This window comes from Panthera tigris, chromosome F3 (genome assembly GCF_018350195.1).
Source record: "Panthera tigris isolate Pti1 chromosome F3, P.tigris_Pti1_mat1.1, whole genome shotgun sequence".
Taxonomy (NCBI): Eukaryota; Metazoa; Chordata; class Mammalia; order Carnivora; family Felidae; genus Panthera; species Panthera tigris.
Genome location: NC_056678.1, coordinates 53,497,539 through 53,523,514, shown reverse-complemented (window position 1 = coordinate 53,523,514; position 25,976 = coordinate 53,497,539). Strand labels below are relative to the sequence as shown.

The 25,976-nt window shown below is 38.5% G+C and overlaps 1 protein-coding gene across 1 annotated transcript in view; it reads right to left on the bottom strand.

The window, feature by feature from the left end:
- Positions 1–25,976, bottom strand: part of KCTD3 (potassium channel tetramerization domain containing 3) — a 53,671-nt gene that overhangs the window by 15,951 nt on the left and 11,744 nt on the right. The window contains exons 7-12 of the mRNA XM_042975989.1: positions 25,316–25,456; positions 24,497–24,587; positions 19,734–19,924; positions 8,575–8,690; positions 2,090–2,177; positions 1,848–1,964 (exon numbers count right to left, since the gene is read on the bottom strand). Coding sequence (XP_042831923.1) covers positions 1,848–1,964; positions 2,090–2,177; positions 8,575–8,690; positions 19,734–19,924; positions 24,497–24,587; positions 25,316–25,456 — 744 coding nt within the window. The remainder of the gene's footprint in view (positions 1–1,847; positions 1,965–2,089; positions 2,178–8,574; positions 8,691–19,733; positions 19,925–24,496; positions 24,588–25,315; positions 25,457–25,976) is intronic.

Here is a 25,976-nt window from a genome sequence, read left to right as displayed (position 1 = left end):
TTAATTTATTTTTTGAGGGAGAGAGAGAAAGAGACAGAAAGAGTGTGAGGAGGGGAGGGGCAGAGAGAGGGAAACACAGAATCTGAAGCAGCTAAAGGCTCTGAGCTGTCAACACAGAGCCCAACATGGGGCTAAACCCATGGACCACGAGATCATGACCTGAGCTGAAGTCAGATGCTTAACTGACTGAGCCACCCAGGCGTTCTTACTTTTACTTTTGCTATATTATTTAATCTTTCTTGAATAATCAAGTATATACTATTTAACAAATTCAAAATACTTAGCTCTGAAACAAATACACCGGTGTCTCTTCTAATCACATACAGCTCATCATGTGAAGTTCATCTGTGGCTTTTTTGAATGAATGAATGAATGAATGAATGAATGAATGTGTCCAGGGGCACCTGGGTGGCTCAGTCACTTAAGCATCTGACTCTTGATTTCAGCTCAGGTCATGATCTCATGGTTCATGAGTTTGAGCTCAACATCGGGCTCTGTACTGACAGCACAGAGCCTGCTTGGGAGTCTCTCTCTCCATCTCTCTCTCTCTCTGCCCCTCCCCAATGTGCGCATGTGCTCTCTCTCTCTCTCTCTCTCTCAAAATATATAAATAAGCATTAAAAAGGAAGAAAAAAAAAGTGCCCAAACTCTACCACACATTTAAAGACAGAATGGAGTCCAGTGACCTATGTACTTACAAAGGTTCACAGAGAACTTCTTGGATTTAATAGTTACCCTTCCTGATTTACCCAAAAATATCTGAATCAAAAGAGAAAGAACATACCATAGGAAACACTTCTCATAACCTAAAAAGTGACTCCATTCTCCCCCTGCCATTGCAAAAGAAGTTTTCTCCTCCCTTTTTAATTAGATTTAAAAAATGTACATCTCATTCTAGAGCAGAGGTGAGCAAACTTTCTGTAAAAGGCTAGATGGCAAATATTTTAAACTATGCATGCCATACAGTCTGTCATAACCATACAACTCTGTCAACTGTTGCCCAAAGCAGCCAATGCAATATGTAAGACCATCGATAAAAAGGGCAGTTTGCTGACCCATTTAGCATAACAGTTGAAATCCTACTATAATTTTAAATAAAATCATCTGCATAAATTGGAATATTTATTTCACATTAAAGATAACGATTTCTTTCAATGAAGTCAATAAAATGATGATTTAACACAAATAACATTCAAATTTATTAACGTTACTGGACACATGTTAATATTTCCTAGAATTCTTTTCATTTAAATTTTCAACTTTCTATTTATGTTTATCTTTCAATCTAAAATATAAAAATATAAAAAATATAAGAAAAATCCTTAATTTACAGAACAGATTTGTTAATTTCATTGCAATGACCTTTGAAAGATAATGAAAGCTACAGATACTAAACCTCCAAATAAAATGTCTTTTCCCATAACTTAAAAATTTCCCAAGGGAACAAGGCAATATCCACAAGAGATTAACAGTCTAAGAGCCTTCTTGCTTTCAGCTGAAAAAAACAAAAGCTTCTAATTTCAAAACAAAATAAGCTAGGGTAAATAGGAAGGTCAATGTGCAAATTGTTTTTTTTAATAATTTTAGTCAATACTATTATGATATGACTTAAATATAATTCAGAAGAAGAAAAATTCTAACTTCCCACCTCAACTTATGCTTGTTTAATCGTCACGTTTAACTTTAATACATAACGAATATGAACTGTAAACTAATAGAGATGATACTCTTAGAACTGCAGTTCTCAAAGAGAAAGGACTGGATTAGTTTTAGCATAATAAACCAATAAATAAACATACATTCTCAGAAACGGTCAAGAATTTATCAGAACGCTGCCATGTACTAACTTGTTTTGGGTGTGAGGTAAACACTCAGCGCAGTAATGGCATCATTTGAAGGATCGTGATAAAGCTCGGTTACAAGAAGATCATTATCTTTCATTCTCAAAGGAAACTTCTGCATATCTAAAAGACCCCAAAAATTTTAAATAATATTAAAATAGTGCATCTACTTAAAACTACAGAAGGCAATATTTTATTTTTAAAAACTGATATAAAATAGGACCAGGGTTAAATGCCCATAAGCTTACCGATGTAATATATTGATCCATTGTTACATCCCAATAGAAGGAATGAGCCAGCAGTGTCGTAACTGGTTATAGGGACAACATCTTGAACCTGATGTAGGAAGATTATTATTAGATGTTAAATATTAATAATTTGTATTTACTGCTCAATTTCCTTAAAAATTTGACACTTTTAACAATAGCAAGGACAACAAAACTCACTAGGGGCGCTTGGCTCGCTATATCAGTAGCGTGGGCGACTCTTAATGTGGGTGTTGTGAGTTTGAGCCCCACACTGGGTGTGGAGATTACTCAATGAAATTAAAAAAACCAAACCACTAATATCTAATTTAAATAGGACTTAGAAAATTACTTTCTTTAGTTCCCACAGGGAACTGTGAAGAGCTGTCAATACAGGTCCTTTTAAAGCTTTTTTTTAAAAAAAAATGTATTTCCAAAGGCAGCACTGTCCTATCAGAATTCCCATGGATTATCTCTTTTCTCTGCAAGTGGTTGTGAGCTCACAGCACGCATTAAAGTTGAAGGCACAATCTGACCAGGTCCCTTCCTCCTTCTCTCTTCTATATAAGAGATTAAATGCCTGCCTAAATTCATGTAGTAAGGGACAGAACTAGAAAACAGACTCATCGCCAAATAGCACTTGGTCCCTTGATAATTTATCACCATGTCTTTGACAAAATGGTAATCTCTATCTTCATTCTGCTGTAGACCCCTGTTTCCTAGGAAATGGCAAGACAAAAAAATTCCGTTAAGCTTTTGTGTTTTCAAGTACTAGAATAAAAAAGTCAGCTTCCCGAGCAAATCAGTCTAGTTAAAAATTAATAACTGCCTATATGTGTGCTACAAGAAAAGCAAAGGGCACAATTTTACTAGAAAACAAAGCAACAAACAAAAAATGTTTTTTAGAGCAGTGGCAATAAGATCAAAATGAATCTTCCCTATGCATAGCCAGGTGAGAGTCACATGAAACTTCACAGATGACATTTAAATGAGCTATTTCTCATGTATCAGGTATTACCCGAGAGAAAGAGTAACTGGGCTGGATAAGGGATGTGAGACATCACTTGCTCTGTAAGAGCTTGTAAACTTGAGGGCAAGAAAGGAAAAAAAGAAAATCACAGTGTGAGAGGCCCTAAAATAGAGTGTGCTACACCAGAGAGCAGGGAGGACTCTCATCTCAATCCCAGGGAGGGGTTTAAAAGGGCAAAGATCAGGGAAAAGTTCAGAAAGGGAGCGAAGCATGAAAATTGAAAAAGTCAAATATGAGTTAGGTAGAGGAAGGGCCATGTCAAACAGAACAGCAAGTATAAAAGTGTACAATATGGGTCCCTTCTAAATAAAAGGAACAAATTTAACCAAAAGCTAAAAGTTGGAAGCAATGATTCCTCTAAAGCTGCATGCATATGACCCTAATTCCTGCGTGAACCTTCTGGTGTCGTACACGGAAATATCTCAAAGACTCAATTACCATCCCCCCACCCCCACCCCTGCACTAACCTCAGGTCAGGGTTTCCGTTTCATCAGAGCTAACAAGTTTTGTAGCAGGTAAACCCTGAGAGCCTTTCAGTGATACGAGTAAAGGTGTCTGAAGAATGGAGGGAAGGCTGCTTTAATGCCAATGACGAGTTTTCTCATGCCAAGTTCATTTTTTTTAGTTCCAATACTCTAGGAAGAACTTCAACTCCTACCCCAGAATCTTGAGAGTACGGGGATGGGGACAGATAAGGGCATGAGATTCCTCTCCTTTTAGATCCCTTATCAATGAAAGAGTGGCTGCAGCCTGGAGCGTCCCAACACACATCCAAGGCAAACATTTCTACCATTGGTTCTCTGGGAAGATAGGCTCTAAGACCAGAACCTTCTACAACCTCTTTTTCTGCAACCCTTGACCCAAATCCTGCTTTTCCTACATGTCTACCCCTCAGTACAAGAAGAACAGAGAAAGCAGAGGATGAGTAAATTATAGAGGTGTTAGGACTGAGTTCTTCTCTCCTAGCATAAGCGAGAGACAGTCATTCTGGGGCCTCTTCTTCCTTATCCTAACAACTTCACATCAAGAACCTGAGAAATCGTACTGATTAATGTATTTGGTTCAGACATGATGGTCACAAATCTACAATGGAAGTGGATTTTCTCTTCTAAGGTAGTGCATGATGATTATCATTATCTCTATGTACAAAATTAAATGATACACAATTTGAAAACAATCAGTCTAAAAAAAAAAAAAAATCAATCTGTGTTCCCAAGCACTACAAAGGCCCTAGAATCTTTCAACCACAATCTCTACCTAGATAATCATCATTTTTAACAGTATGTTTTTACCCTCATCCATTACTTATTAAATAATCACTTATTTGGATTTACCAGCCTATCAATTTCTTTGCTGATGTGTATTTCGTTCCAGTGCTTCCCTTCAAAGTATGAATATCCTTCTTATCAAAGGGCATTTCTTTAATGCCTCTTTCATTGAGGCACTAAAACAAACAAACAAAAAAATCATTTTTCTTTTTTCTTACCCAAATCAGATACAATGCTTTCAGGAAATTTTCCTTAAAATCTTATTGCAGCTGTTATAAGAACTGCTACACCAACGATAATTTCACAACAGCTTTTAGAACTTACACATGCACGCGCACACGCGCGCGCGCACACGCACACACACACACACACACACACACACACACACACACTCTCTCTCTCTCTCACTCATCTGATTCAAATACTTCAAATCAACCTTGAATATACAACGGCTGTCCCGCATACTTTGTGTGTTATTCGAGGGCAGAACTGTTGCTAAAGGCCAAATCAGAACCTACTCAACCAGCGTCACAGCACTCGGGTCGGCCTGGGGTCCGGTAACTGCCCAGGGACGTCTGGACCACAGACGCTGAGACTTCATTACATGCCACCTCTACACTACAGTGAAGTTCACCTAGTTGGTTTACAAGGCTTGTATGCTGAATGCTCAACTTTCCCAAGGTCTTCCTGAAATGTAGAAACAAACCCGCTTTGTCGGATATGGTTTTCAATTCATGCGTACACCAAACGAGAATCATCAGGTTTTACATGGGAATAAAAGCTTTAGAATAAAGGGCACTTTGAGGAAGCTGGTACAGTTTTCAGGACCCCAAAGATATGAACACTTTTATATGTAGTTTTAGAAACATTGGTTTAAAAAAAGAATAAAGAAGTATGTTCCTTTAGGAACCCAAATTTATGGCACAGCTAGTATAGCTTCCCCTACCCACTAAAAGCTCAGATTTCACATAATTTGTCAAATAACCTATCTGAAAGCAGACCTTCCGTTAATCATTAGAAATTCACATTCCTCTTTACAGAGGTATCACTTCCTGTCTTCCCAACAATTCTCACTCCTTACTAGTCATCAGTCGGCTTTAACATCCCTCGAGTCCCTTGACATCCCTGCCTCCTTCTCCGTCCACCTGGCACCTCCTTACTTCTTGATCTCAGGATTTCAACTACTTTGCCATCTTTATGTTTTCTCATCCCTTGGTGTGTCATATCCACTTTATTAACTCTCCAATCCTGGATCAGGCTAATGCTGGTTTCTTTCCTCTTGCTCCTATTTATTCCCAGTACTGAGCACTAATGGAGACACTCACATAGTTCTATCACCCAGGTCCACTACAAATGTACAAATTACAATCTCTGCAATCCTCGATACATACTTCCAGTGCCTTTGTCTTCCACTGAATTTACGTTCTTCAATCCTCCTTCCTTACTCTTTCATCAGAGAAGGAGGCATCTCTACTTTCTGTTGGGTGAAAGTCTCTAAGCTGTTTTACATCTCATACATTCCGGACTTCGATGGGATGAGAGATCATCTCCATTCTTTCACCCTCCATGTGCTTTCTCAGATAACTTCCCTCTCTGACTACAACCATGCTCAAGCTTCTCTCATCTTAGAGAAAAAAAACAAAACACTGAACATCTTTTCTACCACCCAGCCTTGATTCTCACGCTATTACTTTGTCTCCTTGCTTTCCTTCACCACCAAACTTCTTGAAAGCTAACTCCGAGTCTGCTGTGTCCAATCTCTGGTCTTTTGATTCTTCAGTTCCCACAATCTGGCTTAACCCAAACAAAACCTAATTAACTTATATTTACAAATCATATCCTAGACTAATGTTATTTCTCAATCACGTATGTTCTTGTGGCTCTTGGTTTCCTTATCTTGTCCCCTTAAATACTAATGTTTCCCAGACTTTTTTTCTTCCTATGTGCATCCTCTCAACAGAAAACCTTGAAGCAGTTCTTACTTTTTCAGTTGTCATAGAAGCATTGTGGTTTCTAAATACTACTTTCTAGCCCTTTCTTCCTTCCTAAATTCCAAAGGAATGCTCCCAAATGTGTACTGCACACATTCATTTTGATGCCTACAGGAATCTCAGAGTAAACATGTTCCCTGTCAACTTATTACCATCCACCCGACTGTCAAAACTAGCAATCCAAAACTGGAAATACATCTCCCTATCCTTTAATTTTCCACACCCAAACCAGACACCAGTCCTGTACTTTCAGGAAGGCTTATGAAATGTTTTTCAAATAGGCTCACCTTTGCCACCTCTACCATCACTGCCTTTCGTCAAATCTGTCTGCTTCTTTGCTGGATTACCCCTGATCTCCAGCCCTGCTTTCATAGTAGTTAATGCTGCTACCTTCCTAAAACAGGGATCTAATCATGTTACTCTCTACTTAAGTCCTTTAATTTTTCTTCTCTCCTTCAGAATCAAGCATTAACTCTTTTATAGTCTTATCCTCTTGTTCCTCTCAAGTACTTGAGATCATTTAGCTTGCTATCTTCTCTGAACAGGCTACGTATTTCTACAACGTTCTGAGCTTTACTCAGGAAATGAAGTTTGCCTGGACTACTATTCCCAAAGCATGTTAAGTTAAAACATTTCAAAAATATGAAACATCAAACCGCAGTTTAAATACTCACTCATTTTCCCAAGTAACTAAACATTCTTCAAAACATAATCAAATCTGTATCTAGAAGTAAATGTCACTATAAATATATGTAATATTTTATGTAATCAAAAATAAAAACAAAAAAAAATGGGTAGAGGATTTGAATAGGCAGTTCTCCAAAGACATACAGATGGCCAACAGGTGCACGAAAGCATGCTCACTATCACTCATCGTCAGGGAAATGCAACTCAGAACCACAATGAGTTATCACCTCACACCTGTTAGAATAGCCATTATGAAAAAACAAGAAATAACAAGTGTTGGCAAGGATGTGGAGAAAAGGGATCTCTCGTGCACTGTTGGTCACAAGGTAAATTGTTACAGCCACTACGGAAAATAGTAGGAAGGTTTCTCAAAAAATTAAAAAGAGAACTATCACAGGATCCAGCAATTCCACTGCAGGGTAGATATCTGAAGTAAACAAAAACACTAACTCAAAAAGATATAGGTACCACCATATTCCCTACAGCATTATTTACAATAGCCAAGATATGGAAACAGCGTAAGTGTCCATCCATGGATGGAGAGATAAAGAACATGTAGTATAAATATACATTGGAATATTACTCAACCACAAAAAAAGAAAGAAAGAAAGAAACAAACAAACACTGTCATTTACAATAATGTGGATGGACCTTGAGGGCATTATGTTAAATGAAAAAAATCAGACCAAGAAAGACAAATTCCTATGATTTCACTTATGTGGAACCTAGAAACAAACAAACAAAACAAAACCAAAAGATAAAAGGTAAGGGGCGCCTGGGTGGCTCAGTTGGTTAAGTTTCCAACTCTTAATTTCCACTCAGGTCATGATCTTACAGTTCAGTTCTAAACCCTGGTTCAGTTCCAGCCCCTTGTCCAGCTCTGCACTGATAATGCGGAGCTTGCTTAGGATTCTCTCTCTCTCTCTGTCTCTCTCTCCCTCCCTCCCTCCCTCTCTCTTCTCTCTCTCTCTGTCCCTCCCCACTCACACTCTCTCATTCTCTCTCAAAATAAATTTTTAAAAAATCTAAAATATATATACATATACATATATATATAACATTTTTTTTAAAGATTTAAAAAAAAAAAAAAAGTAAGGGCGTGGCCAGCTCAGTCCTTAGAGCATGCAACTCTTGATCTCAGGGTTGTGAGTTCAAGCCCCACATTGGGCATAGAGCCTACTTAAACAAAGATACAAAGATACAAACTTCCAGTTATAAAATAAGTCAAGGGAATGTAATGTACAGCATAGCAGCTATAGTTTATACTATATCGCATATCTGAAAGTTGCTAAGAGTTTATCTTTTAAAATTCTTGAAACAAGAAAGAAATTCTGTAACTGCATTTGGTGAAAGATGTTAAACTAGGCTTACTGTGACCATTCTGCAATATACACGAATATCTAATCATTATGCTATGAATTCCACACTATGAATTCCACAAAAATGAAGCAAATGCATAATCAGCATGAGTTTCAGAAACATTTTCTGTAATGTGCTTTAGTTAAAACTAACCTGCCAGTGCTGAGTGACGGCATTCCATACTCCCACTTTCCCTGTGTGACTCGTAGCCACCAACTGGTTACCGATAAAGAAGAGAGCATCTACAGGAACACCAAGGCTGAACACTCCTTAAATGATAGTAAAAAATAAAGAGTTAAATAGTCACTATCTTTAGAATTCATCAAAGCCCAGATTAGAAACATCTTCAAGGTGACTAAATGTGTTCTCATTTCCATAAGTTATATGCTAGACCCTTTAGGGATCAAAAACAAGAAACTTGGTAAGCTCATAAGTAGCTGCCCTAAGTAACCTTACCCTAAAACACCGTATTATCTAAAGCTGTGGTTCCCACACTTGGTTGACCATCAAAATAACCAGGTAAATTTAAAGTGAACGAAATGACGGAGCACCTGGGTGGCTCAGTCAGTTGAGCGGTCGACTTCGGCTCAGGTCATGATCTCAAGGTTCATGAGTTCCGGCCCCGCATTGGGCTCTGTGCTGACAGCTCAGAGCCTGGAGCCTGCTTCGGATTCTGTGTCTCCCTCTCTCTGCCCTTCCCCCACACGCGCTCTGTCTCTCTCTGCCTCTCAAAAATAAAGAAAATTAAAAAAAAAAAAAATTTTAAGTGAACAAAATAAAAAGAATCCTAAGATTCATCCCAGACTCGCTAAATCAGAAAACCCACCACACCTTTATAAAACCTATATGAGATTTAGCTACAGATTGCTAATGACTGGGGTATTTGGGAACCACTGATCTCAAGACAGAGACTTGGCAGCGTTAACTATCTAAGAACATGTCCAGAAATCTGGATACACACACACACGCGCGCGCGCACACACACACACACACAAAGAAAAAAAAGCAGCAAGAAATCTTACTAAAAACATTCAAGCCTTTACTCAAATTATTTTAAACTCCTTGTCTCTCAGCATTGCAGATCTCCATTTAATTCATTCAACAGGCATCATATCAGGCCATAGGATGAAACACATGAAAAGACAGGATATTACTGGGTACTTAAGGTTTAAAAGAGAAAAAATGCAAACAACCAATTATACCATAACACAACAATAACTAAAAGATGTGGATACACAGGATCAAGTAACGTCCAGAGGAATGGGGGGGGGGTTAAGAAAAGAGGTTTGAAGATATTTTTTAGAAAAGAAGCCATCTGAGTTTTTTTTAAAGGTAAATAGTTCACCAAATGGTGGGGGGGGGGGGGGGGGGGAGGGAGGGGGGGATGGGCAAGCCCAGAGAATCAGAGAAAGGGGAAAGAGGGGATATAGGAAGGGAGGCTGTAAGGAGCAAATATCCCACATCAGTAGCAGAAGACCCAAGAATAGCTAAAAGAGAGAATTCGAGAATTCTAGGCTCACTTTGGTATGGCATTATGGCCCTTTACAGTCGTTTCTGGACAATATATAATAGAAAAACATGATGCATAAGGCTCTGAAGAACTCATGGGAAGAAACAAACCAATTAATTACAACTGCAGCATGTACTGAAAGCATAATCCAGAAAAGGTAACTGATTTCTTTTGATTCTTAGACCAGTGCACAGTATTTCCCTTTCTGTTCAGAACTGTGAACTACATACAAGACAAGACCAGCAGCAATAAATAACACCTTGAAAATTCTTAACCAGGAGCACCTGGCTGGCTCAGTTGGTGGAGCATGCAACCTCTTTGTTTTTCATAAAAATGTAAAAATATTTTTAAGTAATCTCTCCACCCAACGAAGAGCTCCAACCCAAAACCCCAAGATCAGGAGTTGCACGCTCCACTGACTGAACCAGCCAGGCAGTCCAAAAATAAATCTTCAAAAAAAATTTCTCAACTAATTTTGAAAAAGCCAGGCACCTAGGAGGAAAAATGATTTACACTGGACAAAAAGAAACAAAAAGTGGTAAGTATTGCTAAGAATGTCATATATATATATGTGTATATATATATATGTATATATATATATATACACATATATATATAATGTGTATATATTGTATGTATAATGTATATATATATGTGTATATATACACATATATACGTGTATATATATGTATATGTATATATACACATATATATATAATCTATATGTATAAATATGTATTTATACACATGAATACACCACCTCAACCCAACCTGTCAACCAAAAAAAAAAAAAAAAACCCAGCAAAATAAAATACAACACACATACCCAAAAACCTGCCACTCCAGAGCAGAAAATCATCACCTCAAACACAATTTTAGGAAGTCCTTTAATTTTGATGCAAAACAATTGTTCAGAACATGTGAAACCAACCATATTCAGTACTATGGGCCGCGTGAAAGGTGGAAATAAAAACTAGAAAACCAACTAACATCGATTACTCTAGAGAAGGATGAAATCGAGGGAAATCAAGGAAGACATTCTGAATGATCTCAAGAAACTCAAAGTGTCACTCCTGCTTAGGCTCAACAATCTCGGCTACTATCCACGGGGAAGACACGCTACAAGTAATGACAAGTTCTGTCTTCGGGGACCCTTTCAGCAAAACGCTGCTTCTAGCAGCAGTCCGGCAGCGCCGCCTTATACAAGTTAAGATGAAAGGAGCCCAACCTCTGGAAGAGCTCTATCCCAGACAAACCAGCCAAACAATTTTCTTTGGATGGTGCTGTCAAGTTTGAAGAACATCTGTAATAATCAGTGGTTTCTTTCACTGGACACGAACAAATTCCACGTACCGTCTCCCAACACAGCTCCCTACCACACTGGCCTCTGAAAGCAAAGGAAGGCCTGAAATCTCCACTCACTGCCGTGTTACAAGCGCCTGTTTGAAAAAAGGAGTGGGGGAGGGGAGAGAAAACACAACTTAACTTTCTCTCCGCACAATTAATTACCAGCGTATCATAATTTCAAAGTTGTAACGTTAAAACTTTTTCCCTACAGTTGTTAGGGAGGACTCCCACTGCCAGCCATGATGGCATACACACGGCATCGGATTTTTCCTCACGGTGAAGCAACAACGGGCCACAACACACGAGGCAGCTGTGTTCAGGCACCGGACAACGGGTAGCTGAAGACGCAAAGGTGGGAAATAGCCAGGAGCCCCGCATTCACCCGGCTTTCGGCGTTCAGGGCGCTTTACTGGCCCTACCACAGGGAGGTCAAACTCACGGGCAGAGTGACGGCTTCTCCCTGAACTGAAGAGACTGAGGTAGAGCGCGCAGTTGATGAGGTGGCTAGAACCTGAGAGCAAAAGTGATAAGAAAAAGGCAAGTGCGCCAGGGTGAGTGAGCCGGCGGCACAGAAGGTCTGCACACGGGTTTCCTACCCGTTGGCAGAGGCCGGACTGCACCTGGGCAGAGGAAAAATCCCCAAAAAACAGAAGAGAAAGGCTGCCACAGGCCTGAGTGCAGAGTACAGGTGACAGAGGTTACATGGGTCGCTCCAGCTCAGGAAGAGTGGAGAACCCTGGATGAACACCTCAGACGTTCCTTCCGTAAAGACTCCAGAAAAGGCAACACTTTAGGAATAAGGACCACACCCCTGAATAGGAGCCAAGCCTTTAAATAAAAAATCAAGCAGAGCGAGGCTAACTACCCTTAACAAAGCACAAAAACAAGCCCAGCAGGATCAAGAAGATCCTCCAGTAATTTAACTGCCTACCAGGACTAACCTCACATCTTTTAAGAGAGAACATAATCATATCCCCTATATGATGTATCATGCACATGCCCTGCATACAGTCAAAACTTCCTAGACGTGCAAAGTAGAATAGGGCCTGAAATAAAAATATGAGATGATCCAGATACTGGAATTAAAGTCAAAAAATAACGGAACAACTATAATGAATATGCTGGATTTAATAAAAAGTAGAACATCATAAGTAAAAAGGTTAAGAAATCTCAGCAGAAAAACAAACTAAAAATGGAATCAAAAGAGGTCATTTTGCAGCTTAAAAGTCCAATATCGCAAATAAAAAACTTACTAGATGGGCTTAACTGAAGAAAATGGGTAAATAATATTAAAGACATAAAAAAAACTGATCTAAATTGTTTTAAAAATGGGGAGAAAAATGAAACAAACCAACAGTGCTTCAGTGATCTCTAGACCAATATGAAGTAGTCTAATACAAAGCTGAGTTCCAAAAAGAAGACAAAAGGAGAGGAGAAAGAGATAATGGAGAGGGGAAGGGAGGGAGGGAGGAAGACAGAGGGATACACACAAAGAACTCCCTTAGCTGTGTCAATCAAAAATGTCTCCAGACACTTCCACATGCCTCCTAGGTGATACTATGCCTGGCTGCAAACCTCTAATCCGGAATATATAAAGAACTATCACAAATCAATAATAGAATGACAACCTCATAAAAAGAGAACAATGATTTATTTATTTTATTTTTATTTTTTAGTTTATTTATTTTGAGAGAGACAGAGAGCATGAGCAGGCAAGGGGCAGAGAAAGAGGGAGAATCTCAAGCAGGCTCTGAGCTGTCAGCACAGAGCCGACACAGGGCTCGAACTCCTGAAACCGTGAGATCATGACCTGAGCCAAAGTCTGCCGCTTAACCGACTGAGCCACCCAGATGCCCCAAACAATTATTTTTTTTTTAATTTAATTTTATTTTTTGAGAGAGAGACAGAGAGTGCGTGCACAAGCGGGGAAGAGGGGCAGAGGGAGGAGAGAGAATACCAAGCATATTCTACACTTAGCGCAGAGCCGAACCACGAGGGGCTGGATCCCACAACCCTGGGATCTTGACGTGAGCCGAATCGAATGCTCAACCAAGCCACCCGGGTGCCCTGAGAAAATGATTTAAAGACACATCCCAAAAGAAATAATATAAATGGTCAATAAAGCACATGAAAGAGATACTCAGTATCATTAATCCGCAGCAAAATGCAATTAAAACCACCATTAAAATCACTGTATATACTCCTCTCATACCCTGCTAGCAGAAATGTAAAATAATACAACTGCTCTGGAAACCAGTTTGTAAGTGTCTTATAACATTAAGCATACACTTTTTATATGACCCAGAAATTCCACTGCTAGGTTGTTTACCTTGATTTACCTTGAGAAAACATATTCACTAAACAAAACAAAACAACAGAAGAAAGAAAAGAAAACATGCCCAGAGAAAGACGACTTCTTGAATTTATAACACCTCTGAACTGGAAATAAACCAAATGTCCATCAACAGATAAATGGATAAACAAATTCTAGGATACTCATTCAACGGACTACTACTCAGCAGTAAAAAGGAACGGGTCACTGATACATACAACAATATAGATGAATCTCAGAAACATTATGCTAAATGAAAGAAGCCAGACACAAAAGAATACATACTAAGTAATTCCACTCATGAAACTAAACAAAGGAAATGTAATCCATGGTGACAGACAACCTAAACTGTGTAAACAATGGGGTTAATGGTGAACACCTGCTTTCCTTTGGGAACTGTGGACTCCTGGTACGTGCCACGCAGAGGCTGCCTCTGTGACTAGCCTCCAGGAAAAATCCTGGGCACCAAATGTCTAATGAGCTTCTCTGGCAGCCATTCCACAGGTATTGTTACAATCCATTGCTGGAGAAATTAAGCATGTCCTTTGGGACACCACTGGAAGAGAACTCTTGAAACCTTATACTTGATTTCCACTAGACTTCATCCCATGCGTCTTTTTACTGATTTTGCTTTGTATGTTTTCATTGTAATAAATCAGAACCCTAAGTAGCTCTTGCGGAATCCTGTGAGTGCAAACCACTGAAACTGGAAGTGGTCTTTGGGACCCCTCACACAAGCACAATTCTGAAGTTCGGAGGAGGGGCCAACAATAGACACATAAACATGTGACTCATCAGCACACAGCACCATTAGAGTGTATGAGATCAGTAACAGAATAAATACAGAGGAAAGATGAGCTCTGGGGCCCTCCAACAATTTGAAATCAGTCAAATGAGGAGGAACTATCAAAAAGGAACCGATAAGACACAAGGAGGTTGGATAAAAACCAGGATTATAAAGTATCCTGGAAGCCAAAAGAGGAAAAGTCCTCCAAAGGAAAGGAATCATGGTATCAAATGACAGCTCTAAAGTTTTAATAAGAGGAGACTCGGAATTGATCACAGGATTTAGCAGAGTACAGACCACAGGTCATACTAACAAGAGTAGTTTTATGAAGCAGTGGGGGCAAAAGAATGATTAGAGCAACTTCAGGAAAGAACAGAAGAGGAGGACGTTGAAACAAGTTCAGGTAACTCCTATCTTCTGCTTTAGGAAAGCACAAAAATGGAGCAAAACCTGAAAGAGAATGTAGGGTAGTTTTTGTTGTTATTCTCACCACAGAATTACAGCATGGTTGTGTGCTGGCGGAAAGGGTCCAAGAGCAGGAGGTGAGCAGTCCTTACGAAGCAGGAGACAGAGCAAACGGCTACTGGAGCAATGTCCTTGCTCCTTGTAAGTGAAAGCAAACAGGATCTAGTTATACAACAACATGCACGCAGTTGGCCTTAGATTAAAGCAGGGACAACTTAGTCACGGTAACACATGGGACAACAGCGAATACGAGCACAGATACACAGATATGACTTGATATTCTCTCTCAATGAGAGTGGCAGAAAGTGCTGGAAGTCTAAAGAAAAGGAAAACAGTGTGAAATAGTCATTTAGGAGAGTGGCAAAGTGACAAGGATAACGCATGAGCATTTCTGGGTAGCTTTTTTTTTTTTTTTTTTAACGTTTTATTCATTTTCGAGACAGGGAGAGACAGAGCATGAACAGGGGAGGGTCAGAGAGAGGGAGACACAGAATCTGAAACATGCTCCAGGCTCTGAGCTGTCAGCACAGAGCCCGACGCGGGGCTCGAACTCACGGACCGCGAGATCATGACCTGAGCCGAAGTCGGACGCTTAACCGACTGAGCCACCCAGGCGCCCCTCTGGGTAGCTTTTAAAGGCCCACCTGAGAGTAGAGGTCATGAATGGAGATGAAGTATTGCTTTGTATGCATACATTTCTGTTTCCAAGTCATATTTAGCTTTTCAGGTAGAAAGGTGGATTTGGCCAGGGTTGGGACTTCTTTTTAAAAAAAAATTTTTTTTAACATTTATTTTTAAGAGACAGAGAGAGACAGAGTGCAAGCAGGGGAGAGGCAGAAAGGGAGACCCAGAATCTGAAGTAGGCTCCAGGCTCTGAGCTGTCAGCACAAAGCCTGAAGTGGGGCTTGAACCCACAAACTGTGAGATCATGACCTGAGCCAAAGTCAGACGACGCTTAACTGAGCCACCCAGGCACCCCCACCAGGGTTGGGGTTTCTTCAGGGAAAAACAGCAAAGGGAGTAGTGCGAGGAAACTGAGGCTCTGTGCCAGAGGGAATGTGATGACAGATTCCAAACCTGATACAAGGGAAGCGATAAGTAAAGATCCCAGGGAAGTAAAAGAATGTTTGAGCTGGGGAACTAGAGCTGGTAACTTCAAAGGAATAAAGGATAATGACCCAGGTGAAGACATACCAAGTATAAGTCCCGATGACTCACAGGAGATTTGAAATGTGGGGAGGTCAGGTGGGAAGCTGGAGAGAAGGGAAGGCAAGTGGTCTAGAACAATAATTCTCAAAGTGTGGTATGTGAGTCTCTGTGGGTCTCTGAGACACATTCTAGAAGTCTGAGAGGTCAAGACTATTTTTATATAATATTAAAGAATTATTTGCCTTGTTTACTGTCGTTATCTCAAGAATATACAGAGGAATCTTCCAGATGCTACCTGACTTAATGGGGACATCATTATGACAGCTAACAGAATGTATGTATCTATTCTTATGTTGCCTAGAATTGTCTATATTGATAGCTGTATGATATAACTAACTTTGTAAGTTTCCCCAAGATTAACTTAGTTTGTTGGAAATACTTCCACTGTGTTCTGTTTGTCTTCAGTTTTATCTGCTGTAACCTCTTTATTGTCCAATAAATTACCTTAAAACCCAAACTTTCCTCGAGCCTACAAAGAAACACAGTTGAGAAATATGTACTTTGCTGTGTTTTGCAATATTAGTATTAAAAATGTTCTGGAAACCTCTACAAATTTTAAAACTTTATTTGAAACTGTTTGAAATAATTTATTCTAAAATAAGTTTATTCTAATACATTTTTCATCTACTTATTGATGGTTCTTTGGCTTCAAAATGATAAAATTAAAACATTTGTCTGCTGCAAAACCCACAGCTGTGCCATCTAAGTCTAAAGGTGCTGACAAATATAGATATGACATGGAAGGGAGACTGGAGCAAAATAGGAAAATAGGAAATTAACTATTAGAATTAACAAAAATTATTATTTCCCTCAAATGTATAGATGTTGATACCTTATTGTGCCTATCCAACAGAACATTTCTGAATACTACCCTAATGCCAGTTGTGGGCACACTGAGATCACATATTCAGTTTAAAGACAAGTATTTTGGGACACTTGGGTGGCTCAGTTGGTTGAGCATCTGACTCCATTTCGGCCCAGGTCGTGATCTCACAGATTTGTGAGTTCAACCCTAGTGTTGGGTTCTGCACTGAAAGCACAGAGCCTACTCGAGATTCTCCCTCTCTCTGCCCCTCCCTCCCCTGTTTGCACTCTGTCTCTCTCAAAATAAATAAACTTAAAAAAAAAACAAAAACTTATTTTTATTTGAGAGACAGAGAGAGAGAGAGAGAGAGAGAACGAGCATGTGGCAGTAGGGGAGAGGGGCGGAGGGAGAGAATTCCAAGCAGGCTCTATGCTCAGCACGGAGCCCAAAATGGGGCTCGATTCCATGACCCTGGGATCATAACCTGAGCCGAAATCAAGAGCCGGATGCTCATCCAACTGAGCCATTCATGTGCCCCTGGAAAAAAATATTTTAAATGAAGATATGAAAAGGTCTTCAAAAGCCAGAACTGTTATAAAATTTCAAAGTAGAAATGAAAGAGGCACTGAAGCACTTTACAGGGTAATTATGGTGCTGGACTGGCTAGAGAGGCGCACACAACTGCTAGCAGCTGAGAAAGCCTGGGACGCGTGACAATGCTGAATGCCTACTAGATGAAAAGTCAGTAAAAAAATCACAATGCTGCCACTTTTCAATTACACAGTAAGTTCCTGAATTAAAGACTTGGCAGAGACAGTATCTTGTGAGCCAGACTACATTTTTGTCCTACAAACAGATTCATATACAGATGTAGCTGACCCTGGTATTTTGCTTCTATTAATTTGGTGTCAGAACCAATCGATCATTAAAGATCTTTTGCGTGAATGTACGGCCACAAACGCATGTGGTGTTGAAATACTCGAAACATTAAAAACTTTTATGAATCTCATGCTTTATCCTAAAACATCTGTGTTGACAGTTACACTGACGGTAGGTATGCAAAGCAACGTGGGTGACAATGGCAGGCACCTGAGCACAAATTAAAGCAGGGGCACCAAACTGTACCAGCAGCCATTCAATTCTCTGCCACACACTCTCGCAAGGAAAGAAAAAAAGGCCAGTTTAAGAATGTCTTTGATGAAGCAATTTATATAGCATTTTGTACTGACTCAATCTCAATTTTGAGTATATGTGTTCTTAATATTCTGTGTGACTAAGTACTATGTGTACGTCAGTCAAGGAAAAGCATCTCGAATGCTGGAGCTGAGAGCTAACCTAGCAGCTCTTTTCACAGAATGTCATTTTTATCTGAAAGGGTGACAAACCATTGTAATTCAGATTTGAGTACTTAGTAGACTCCCCTCAAAAGAGAACAAAATAAGCCTGTTATTTCAATGATAAAAATTCAATGATTCAAGTGAAAATTGGAATTGTGGAATACTTTTACCTACCACAGGGAATGTGACGGTGTCCCAATACATTAGAATTTAGAGACGTGGTAAGTAGTGATTTTTTTCCTGGATATTGTACAATGAAAGATATCAACATTTGGAAGATCTCCATAACTCAGTAAACCAACGTTTTCCAAATGACCAATGCATGATGTCACAAAACCACGCATGGATAAAACATCCATTCAAAGTATAAAAGAGACTGCTGAGGGGCACCTGGGTAGCTCAGTCGGTTAAGTGTCCAACTTTGGCTCAGGTCATGATCTCACGGTTAGTGGGTTCGAGCCCCGCATCGGGCTCTGGGCTGACAGCTCAGAGCCTGGAGCCTGCTTCAGATTCTGGGTCTCTCTCTTTCTCTGCCCCTCCCCCCCACTCATGCTTTGTCTGTCTGTCTCTCTCTCTCAAAAATAAACATTAAAAAAATTAAAAACTAAATAAGACAGATTGATGAATTTTAGTTTAACAGAGTATGCAAAGTTCATCGATACGATTTCAAATGTTTAGGAAAAGTAGCAAAAAAAACAATGTCCACAATTACCTGGAAAGACTATTAAAATGTTTTTTTTCCAACTACATATCTGCATAAAGCCAAATTTCCTTCATGTAGATCAACCAAAAACACATAATGCAGCAGACTAAATGCACAAACAGGCAGGCACTGGAATTCAATAAAATATTAGAGATTCACAAAACTGTAAACCAACGCCACTCTTCTCACAAACATTTTTGGAAAACAAAGCTAGTTTTCATTAAAATGTTACTCATGTCACCATGCAACGGGTTTATTATTGCTATTTTGAAACTAATTAATAAACATTTATAAAAGTTTCAGCCTTAATTCTCCTAATGATAAGTAACGATAGATATAATATACACTAGCAAAATCTCTTAATGGTCTTGAATGACTTTTTAAGAGTACAAAGTAGTTCTGAGATTAAAAAGTTTGAGAATTTCTGCTCTAGAAGCAACAAATGAGGGTGAGAAAGACAGTTATTTACCCCATCTTCAGGCCCCACAGTATACGGAACTGGAGAGAAAGTGGCCCAACTCACTGGGATCCAGGAAAAATATATGCTCATAAAGCTGCCAGCTTTCAGCTGGAGCAAACTGGTAAAAAAAAAAAACAAAACTCTCCCCTCTCTCCTAAAACACTAAACTTCCCCATCTTTACTAGATCTTTCTTCTCACATTGAGCAGTTCTATTACCACTGAACCCTGGAAAGATGATGCGGCAGCTCTAGCTAAGTAATGGTCCAGGTTGGCTCTTATGCTGATGGGCGATCCCTCTTAAACTTCACAGTATTACATATACCAGCAAAATGCAGCAGGAACAAGAATTTCCCTACCAATTTCACTTCCGCTCCCTCCATCTTGGACACTCCATAAGATGATGCTACTCTCTGAAGCAACAGCAACCATTTTGTCTTTGTCTCCATGTGGACCTCCAACTACTTTGGCATTTAAAGCTACTCGTTCAATAGTCCAATCCAAATATGGACTTGTAAACACTTGTTGCCATCCTGAAGACTCTTTGATTCTGTTAGTAAAAATAAAGTATAAGTTAGACTCAGCAGCAATTAAGCAAATACAAACGAATGTTCCAAAAAAATTAATCACAGCTATATTTATTAAATACAAGATTCTGCCAATATATTTCCTCTACAAAGCCAGAACAATATTCTTAAGCTATCTTCTATTTACATACATAGGGCATATAAGCCACATAACAAGAGACCAGCATTTTATATTTCTCCAAAGGAAAGTTTAGAACAATCACTCAGATTTTGAAAAAGCTTTAACAACTTAAAAAAAAAGAAAAAGATTATATCTTTCACTTTTCTACTCAGAAAAGTGCTACTATCATTATCTATGGATAGAACAGTCACAAAAATCAGAATTTTAGGATATTATTCCTTTCAATTATTAATCAGTTATTGAGTTATTAACTGTAACTACCTACAATCAACCTATTATTTTTTGGTACTTCAGGCGACAGGGCTGATAGTCTATCCAGGTAAACCAAGATGAAGGCATAATCCGGTATATACCACTATGCATTCCAATAAACTGGGACAATCAAATGAAAAAAATGTAGGGCTTTGGAAAAGCCTGATTTTAAAGGTTTCATTCTAAATGAAAAAATTGCATGAGCCTATTCTTTCCAAATAAATAAAGCCTACCACGGTTCAGATCTGCAGTTGAGTGACTATAAATGCTTTAATATTTCATCACTTATAAACATACCTTTAAGTTCTTAGTAATTTTTCTGCCCTACCTGAACTTAAGTCTTTCAGACATGTATTCCATGTGATTATATAGCCAGCCTTCATACATTCAGAACTTAAAGTTATGCAGTCACAAGTAATGACCTCAACCTTAACTATGGAATATCTGTTTTTGAAGTCACACCGATGGAAACAAAGTTGTAAAGTTTTTATTTGCCTTACCTATGACAAAAAACACAGCGTGAAGAAAACGATGCTCATTTATATACTACCTGACACACAATCATAAAAAAACCTTCAGTGTTCATACATGACAGTTACCTGAGGACCTGGGTAGAAATACTTTCGCTTCAATTTTGTTTAATAACGTGTGCTAACATGCACCTGGAGGGCTCAGTCGGTTGAGCAGCTGACTCTCGATTTCAGCTCAGGTCATGATCTCACAGCTTGTGGGTTCAAGCCCACAATGGGCTCTGCACTGGCAACACAGAGCCTGCTTGAGATTTTCTCCCCTACCCCCAAAATAAATACATAAAACTTAAAAAAAATTTTTTTTGAAGTACGCTAAAGTAATACAACCATAACTTGCAAAAATATGCAATTCAGCCTTATCATTTCAAAGAACTAATGATTTCCTTAACTTCAAAAGAATATACAGAAAATGCACAATTTTTTTAAGAAAATGCACAATTTTTCCTAAGCATTATATGGTTCTGCAATTACTCACTTCAGCCACCAGATGGGATCATGTGTTATGATACATAAACAGAAAAAAATCATTTAGTAAAATCTAAACATGTACAAACATTGAGATATGACATATAGGCCCTCTTAGGAACTGTCAAACTGGCACAAAGCAGGGATTTGCCAGCACCTTGAGAATAGTGACCACACGCTGCTGATGTAGACACAGACACATACGAGGCTCAGGACAGTGTTCAATAGAGATCCTGTGCGGAATTTAATGATGTGATTTTTGTGATCATTACTTTAGAAATGTAAGTGTATATGAGCTCATCTTTTATAGAAATCATACTTATAAGGTACCTTTCTCTACAAAAATTAGGTTATTATAAAATAGGGATGCCAAAAAAGAGTAAAAGAATCAGGACAACATATTTGAAAGTGATTATAACAATTAGAAAATTTAACTTGAGGCACCTGGTGACTCAGTCAGTTAAGCATCCAAATCCTGGTTTCCACTCAAGTCATGATCTCACAGTTCATGAGTCTGAGCCCACATGGGGTTCTGCACTGCGAGTACAGAGCCTGCTTGGGATTCCCTCTCTCTCGATCCCTCCTACATGTACGTGCTCTCTTTCTCTCTCTCTTTCAGAATAAACCAATTATTCTGATTAAAGATTAAACAAAAAAGAAAATTTAATTCAATATGATAGGTGATACTGTTTTTAAGTTAAAATCAAATACAAAGATGAAAAACATATATGCTTTATCATTTTCCACACAAGTGACAAAACTTTAATATGTAAAACAAGACAGATGAGCTTTGATTGGTACTCTACCTCCTTACTCCTGCCCAGTGAACCAACACTATGAAATCAGGAGACTTATGCAAAGAATATGAATACCATCCACATTAAAATCTCAAAAGAAATGTAGTGGAGGAGTCATGCCCCGACAACATTGTGCAACTTACTACAAATACGTAGTACCCCAGATTATATGGGAACAGATAAAATAGGTCATTTTAGAAGACAGTCTAAAATTAGATCTAAGTATATCTATACAAATATAAAGCAAGATAAAGGAGGGCTTGCAAATTCACTGAGGAAAGGATAATTTATGTGATAAATAATCAGAACATAATTAGCTACTACCCTCTTGGAAGAAAAGAAAATAGATCCCTAAATCTCACACCATAAACCAAAAGCAAGTTCCGAATGGATTGAAGATCGAAAAGCTCCTGGAGGGCAACAATTTACACAACCTCTCTTCAGTAACATAGATATACAAAAGTAAACAGGTAAGCGTGGGAGGGAGGAAAAAAAAGAGAGAGGGAAACAAACCATGAGAGACTCTTAAGGTCAGAGAACAAACTGAGGGCTGAGGGAGGGAAGTGAGTGGGGGAAGGGCGATGGGCACTAAGGAGGGCACTTGTTGGGATGAGCACTGGGTGTTGTAAGTGATGAACCACTGAACTACTCCTGAAACCAACACTGTACTGTGTGTTAACTAACTAGAATTTAAATAGAAATTTGAAGGAAAAAAAAAAAGTAAAGCCTAAGAATATGGAAAATTAGTAAATCTAGGTGAGAACATACAGGGGTTCAATGTACTATTTCATTTTTTAGGGTTTTAAATTTATGAAAAGCTGTGGAAAAACAACTTGTGGAAAAGATTACACTATTGAAATCATTTGAGTATTTATTTTGAAATCTTCTAATTGCCACTGTGTTAAATGATTTAACCATATATGAGGAAATGCAATACATCCTCAATTCTCTTCCTTCGTCACTGTGCATAATTAGTCTGCCATCAACAACACTCAGAGAAAGCAAAGAAAGGTCATGGTCAAAAGCAAACACAAAAAATGGAAAATGTAACAGCATCCTTCTGATATTTGTCACTCAGTGAGGGAAATTTTGTGCAATACTGCATGTCTCTGTGTGGCAAGTAGCAATCTTCAGTACTGCTGTGCAATAACAGAGGTTACACCTGGGTAACATAACTATTTCACAACTCCTCTGGAATTCCTTATTAATAAAAACACGTACATAATATTTAACCAAATAAAAAATAAAATCTAAAATAGTTTTCTCAACTTAGAGCCACAGCCCTTAAGTTCAAAACACCTCCCCTCAAAAAATTCCTTTTTTCAAATCAGTCTTGCTTCATATAAAAGTCATCCCCCAAAGAAATCACCCAAAAAGTCATTTCCATACTATTTAATAATTAAAATAAAAAAAACAGAATACTCTCAGAAGGAAAAGTTTGCACTAACTCTCTATTGCAATGAAAATATAACATAGAGATTATTGTTACAAAAGGCTTTTTTACCCAAATGGCTAACCTACCAATAAGCTCAGATTTAAACAAATACATCTGGGATTCTTTAAAATACATCTGTAAACTCTATAAGTTATTTTTCATATTTTTAATCTATTGTGGGTATTTTTTCTTAACTAAACTCAATAGTGACAAAATGTTTATATATTCTTTTATTTTTTAGCAATTAAGTGGGATAATAATCACAACCGTCTATGTGCTACTATGCCACTTTGTCAGAATAACACTGTATACAGTGATTGTGAACAAAGAATCCTACCTCTTCTCCAATTTAAAGAAACAGAATCACTGGTCTCCACTACATTCTTCTTCATTCTCTCTTAGTTTCTGAGAATGCCAAGAATTAGTAAAACCAAACCACCTCTGTGTAAGTCTCACATGTTACAGACATTAAACCATATCACTGCTGCCCACAATTGTCCTGCTTCAATACCTCACTCCCAACTCTTTGAAAGTCATGACCAAGTCTTACTACCCCCACCTACAGAGTACAAAAGACTGAAATCACTATAGACAGAAAATCACAAGACTCCTATTAGTAATTCTGCCTAGCCACTTAGTCTAATAGTTAAGTGATTCAAGAGCTGGACAGAATAAGCAAAAAGAAATAACCTCAAGATACCTCAATTCTATCACAGTTGATATTAAATGGGAAAGATATATAAAATCTATCAGAACATTTATCAAATTAATTACATAAATAAAACCAAACGAAATCTAGTCAAGAGACACAGAAGTGGGCAAAATACGCAGGAAAAAAATATGATGACTAACAACTCTTATGTCTGTAAATATAAAATTGCAATTATTAAGAACTACACCTCTCCAAAAACAAACCTTTATTACTTATACAGTACCTGTAACACACAGCGAAATGAGCATATGCAGCTACAATCCAGTTGTGATGGCCAGCCACAATTAGCACCTTTCGTGGATCCACAGGAAACCCTGTTGATTGTAGAAAAAGAAGTGGTTAATGTTCTCAAGCCGGGGTGCGTATACTATGGCCCATGGGCTGATTCCAGTCTTCTACCTGTTTTGATTAATAAAGTTTGGCTGAAACACAGCCATGCACATTTATTTACATATTGTCCTTGGCTGTTTTCAATGCTGCAATCAATGGCAGAGTCAAACAGTTCAGACTGAGCCTAAAATGTTTACTGTTTCTTTAACATAAAAAGTTTGTCGGGGCACCTGGGTGTCGGGGCACCTGTCGGGGCACCTGTTTCTTTAACATAAAAAGTTTGTCGGTGCACCGCTCAGTCGGTTGGGCGTCCGACTTCAGCTCAGGTCATGATCTCACTGCTCGTACGTTTGAGCCCCACGTCGGGCTCTGTGCTGACAGCTCAGAGCCTGGAGCCTGCTTCAGATTCTGTTTCTCCCCCTCTCTCTGCCCCTCCCACGCTCGTGCTCTGTCTCTCTCTGTCTCTCAATAATGAAGAAATGTTTAAAAAAAAGGTTTGTCAACTCCTAAAGATTTAGAGCAAACAGATGATCACAAACTTTTTAAATAAATTATATGTCAAATGAGATATAAAAATATAAATGATATATTTACATTAAAAGACAGGTAAGGCAAAGATCACATCTTTAAAAAATAATTACTCAGTATCACTCAGAACTAAAACCATTTGCATTTTTTTTTTTTTCTGTCTACTTCTGTAATCTTTGTTTACCTAGCCTAACAGTCTCTTCTCCAGTTCCAGAGAGAGCAGGCTGGGTACCATTTCCCCGAGCTTCACTTTCTGTGGAATTTAATCCATTCCTAGAACCAGCAGAGGATCTAGTTGTGTTGTTTATTTTACGACTAGGAATACCTATAAAAAGAAATAATAAGGTACATTTATTTCTAAATTCACCTACCAAAAATTTATAATTTCACACTGTAACAAAGAAACATACAAATGTGAATTTCATCATAGCTAAAAAATACCTTCCAATATAGCAATTTATTACAAATAATTTAATTACTGTGAAAAACAACAAAATGAAAATGAAATAAATTCTTTCAACAGATTTCTATTTATCAATCATGTTATATTCCATTTTAGCTAACTCTAGCTTACTGAAATCAATCATTAATTCAGTTGTCACCAGTGTTCACATTTGCTGTCTGTTTACAGTGTTTCCAGTTGCTTTGTGTTCGGTACAAGGCACTCACGGAAACTGCTTTACAGCTCAACTGCCCCTTTTACTAAATGTCTTTTATTTGGCAGGAGAGTCTGTTTTGGAATGAAATCTTGCTCAGAAGCCCAGCTTAACAAAGGTAAAGGCAAAAGTCTCCTAACTGACCGAGGTGGGACAGGGATGACAGGCGCCTCACGGCCTCTCTCTCAT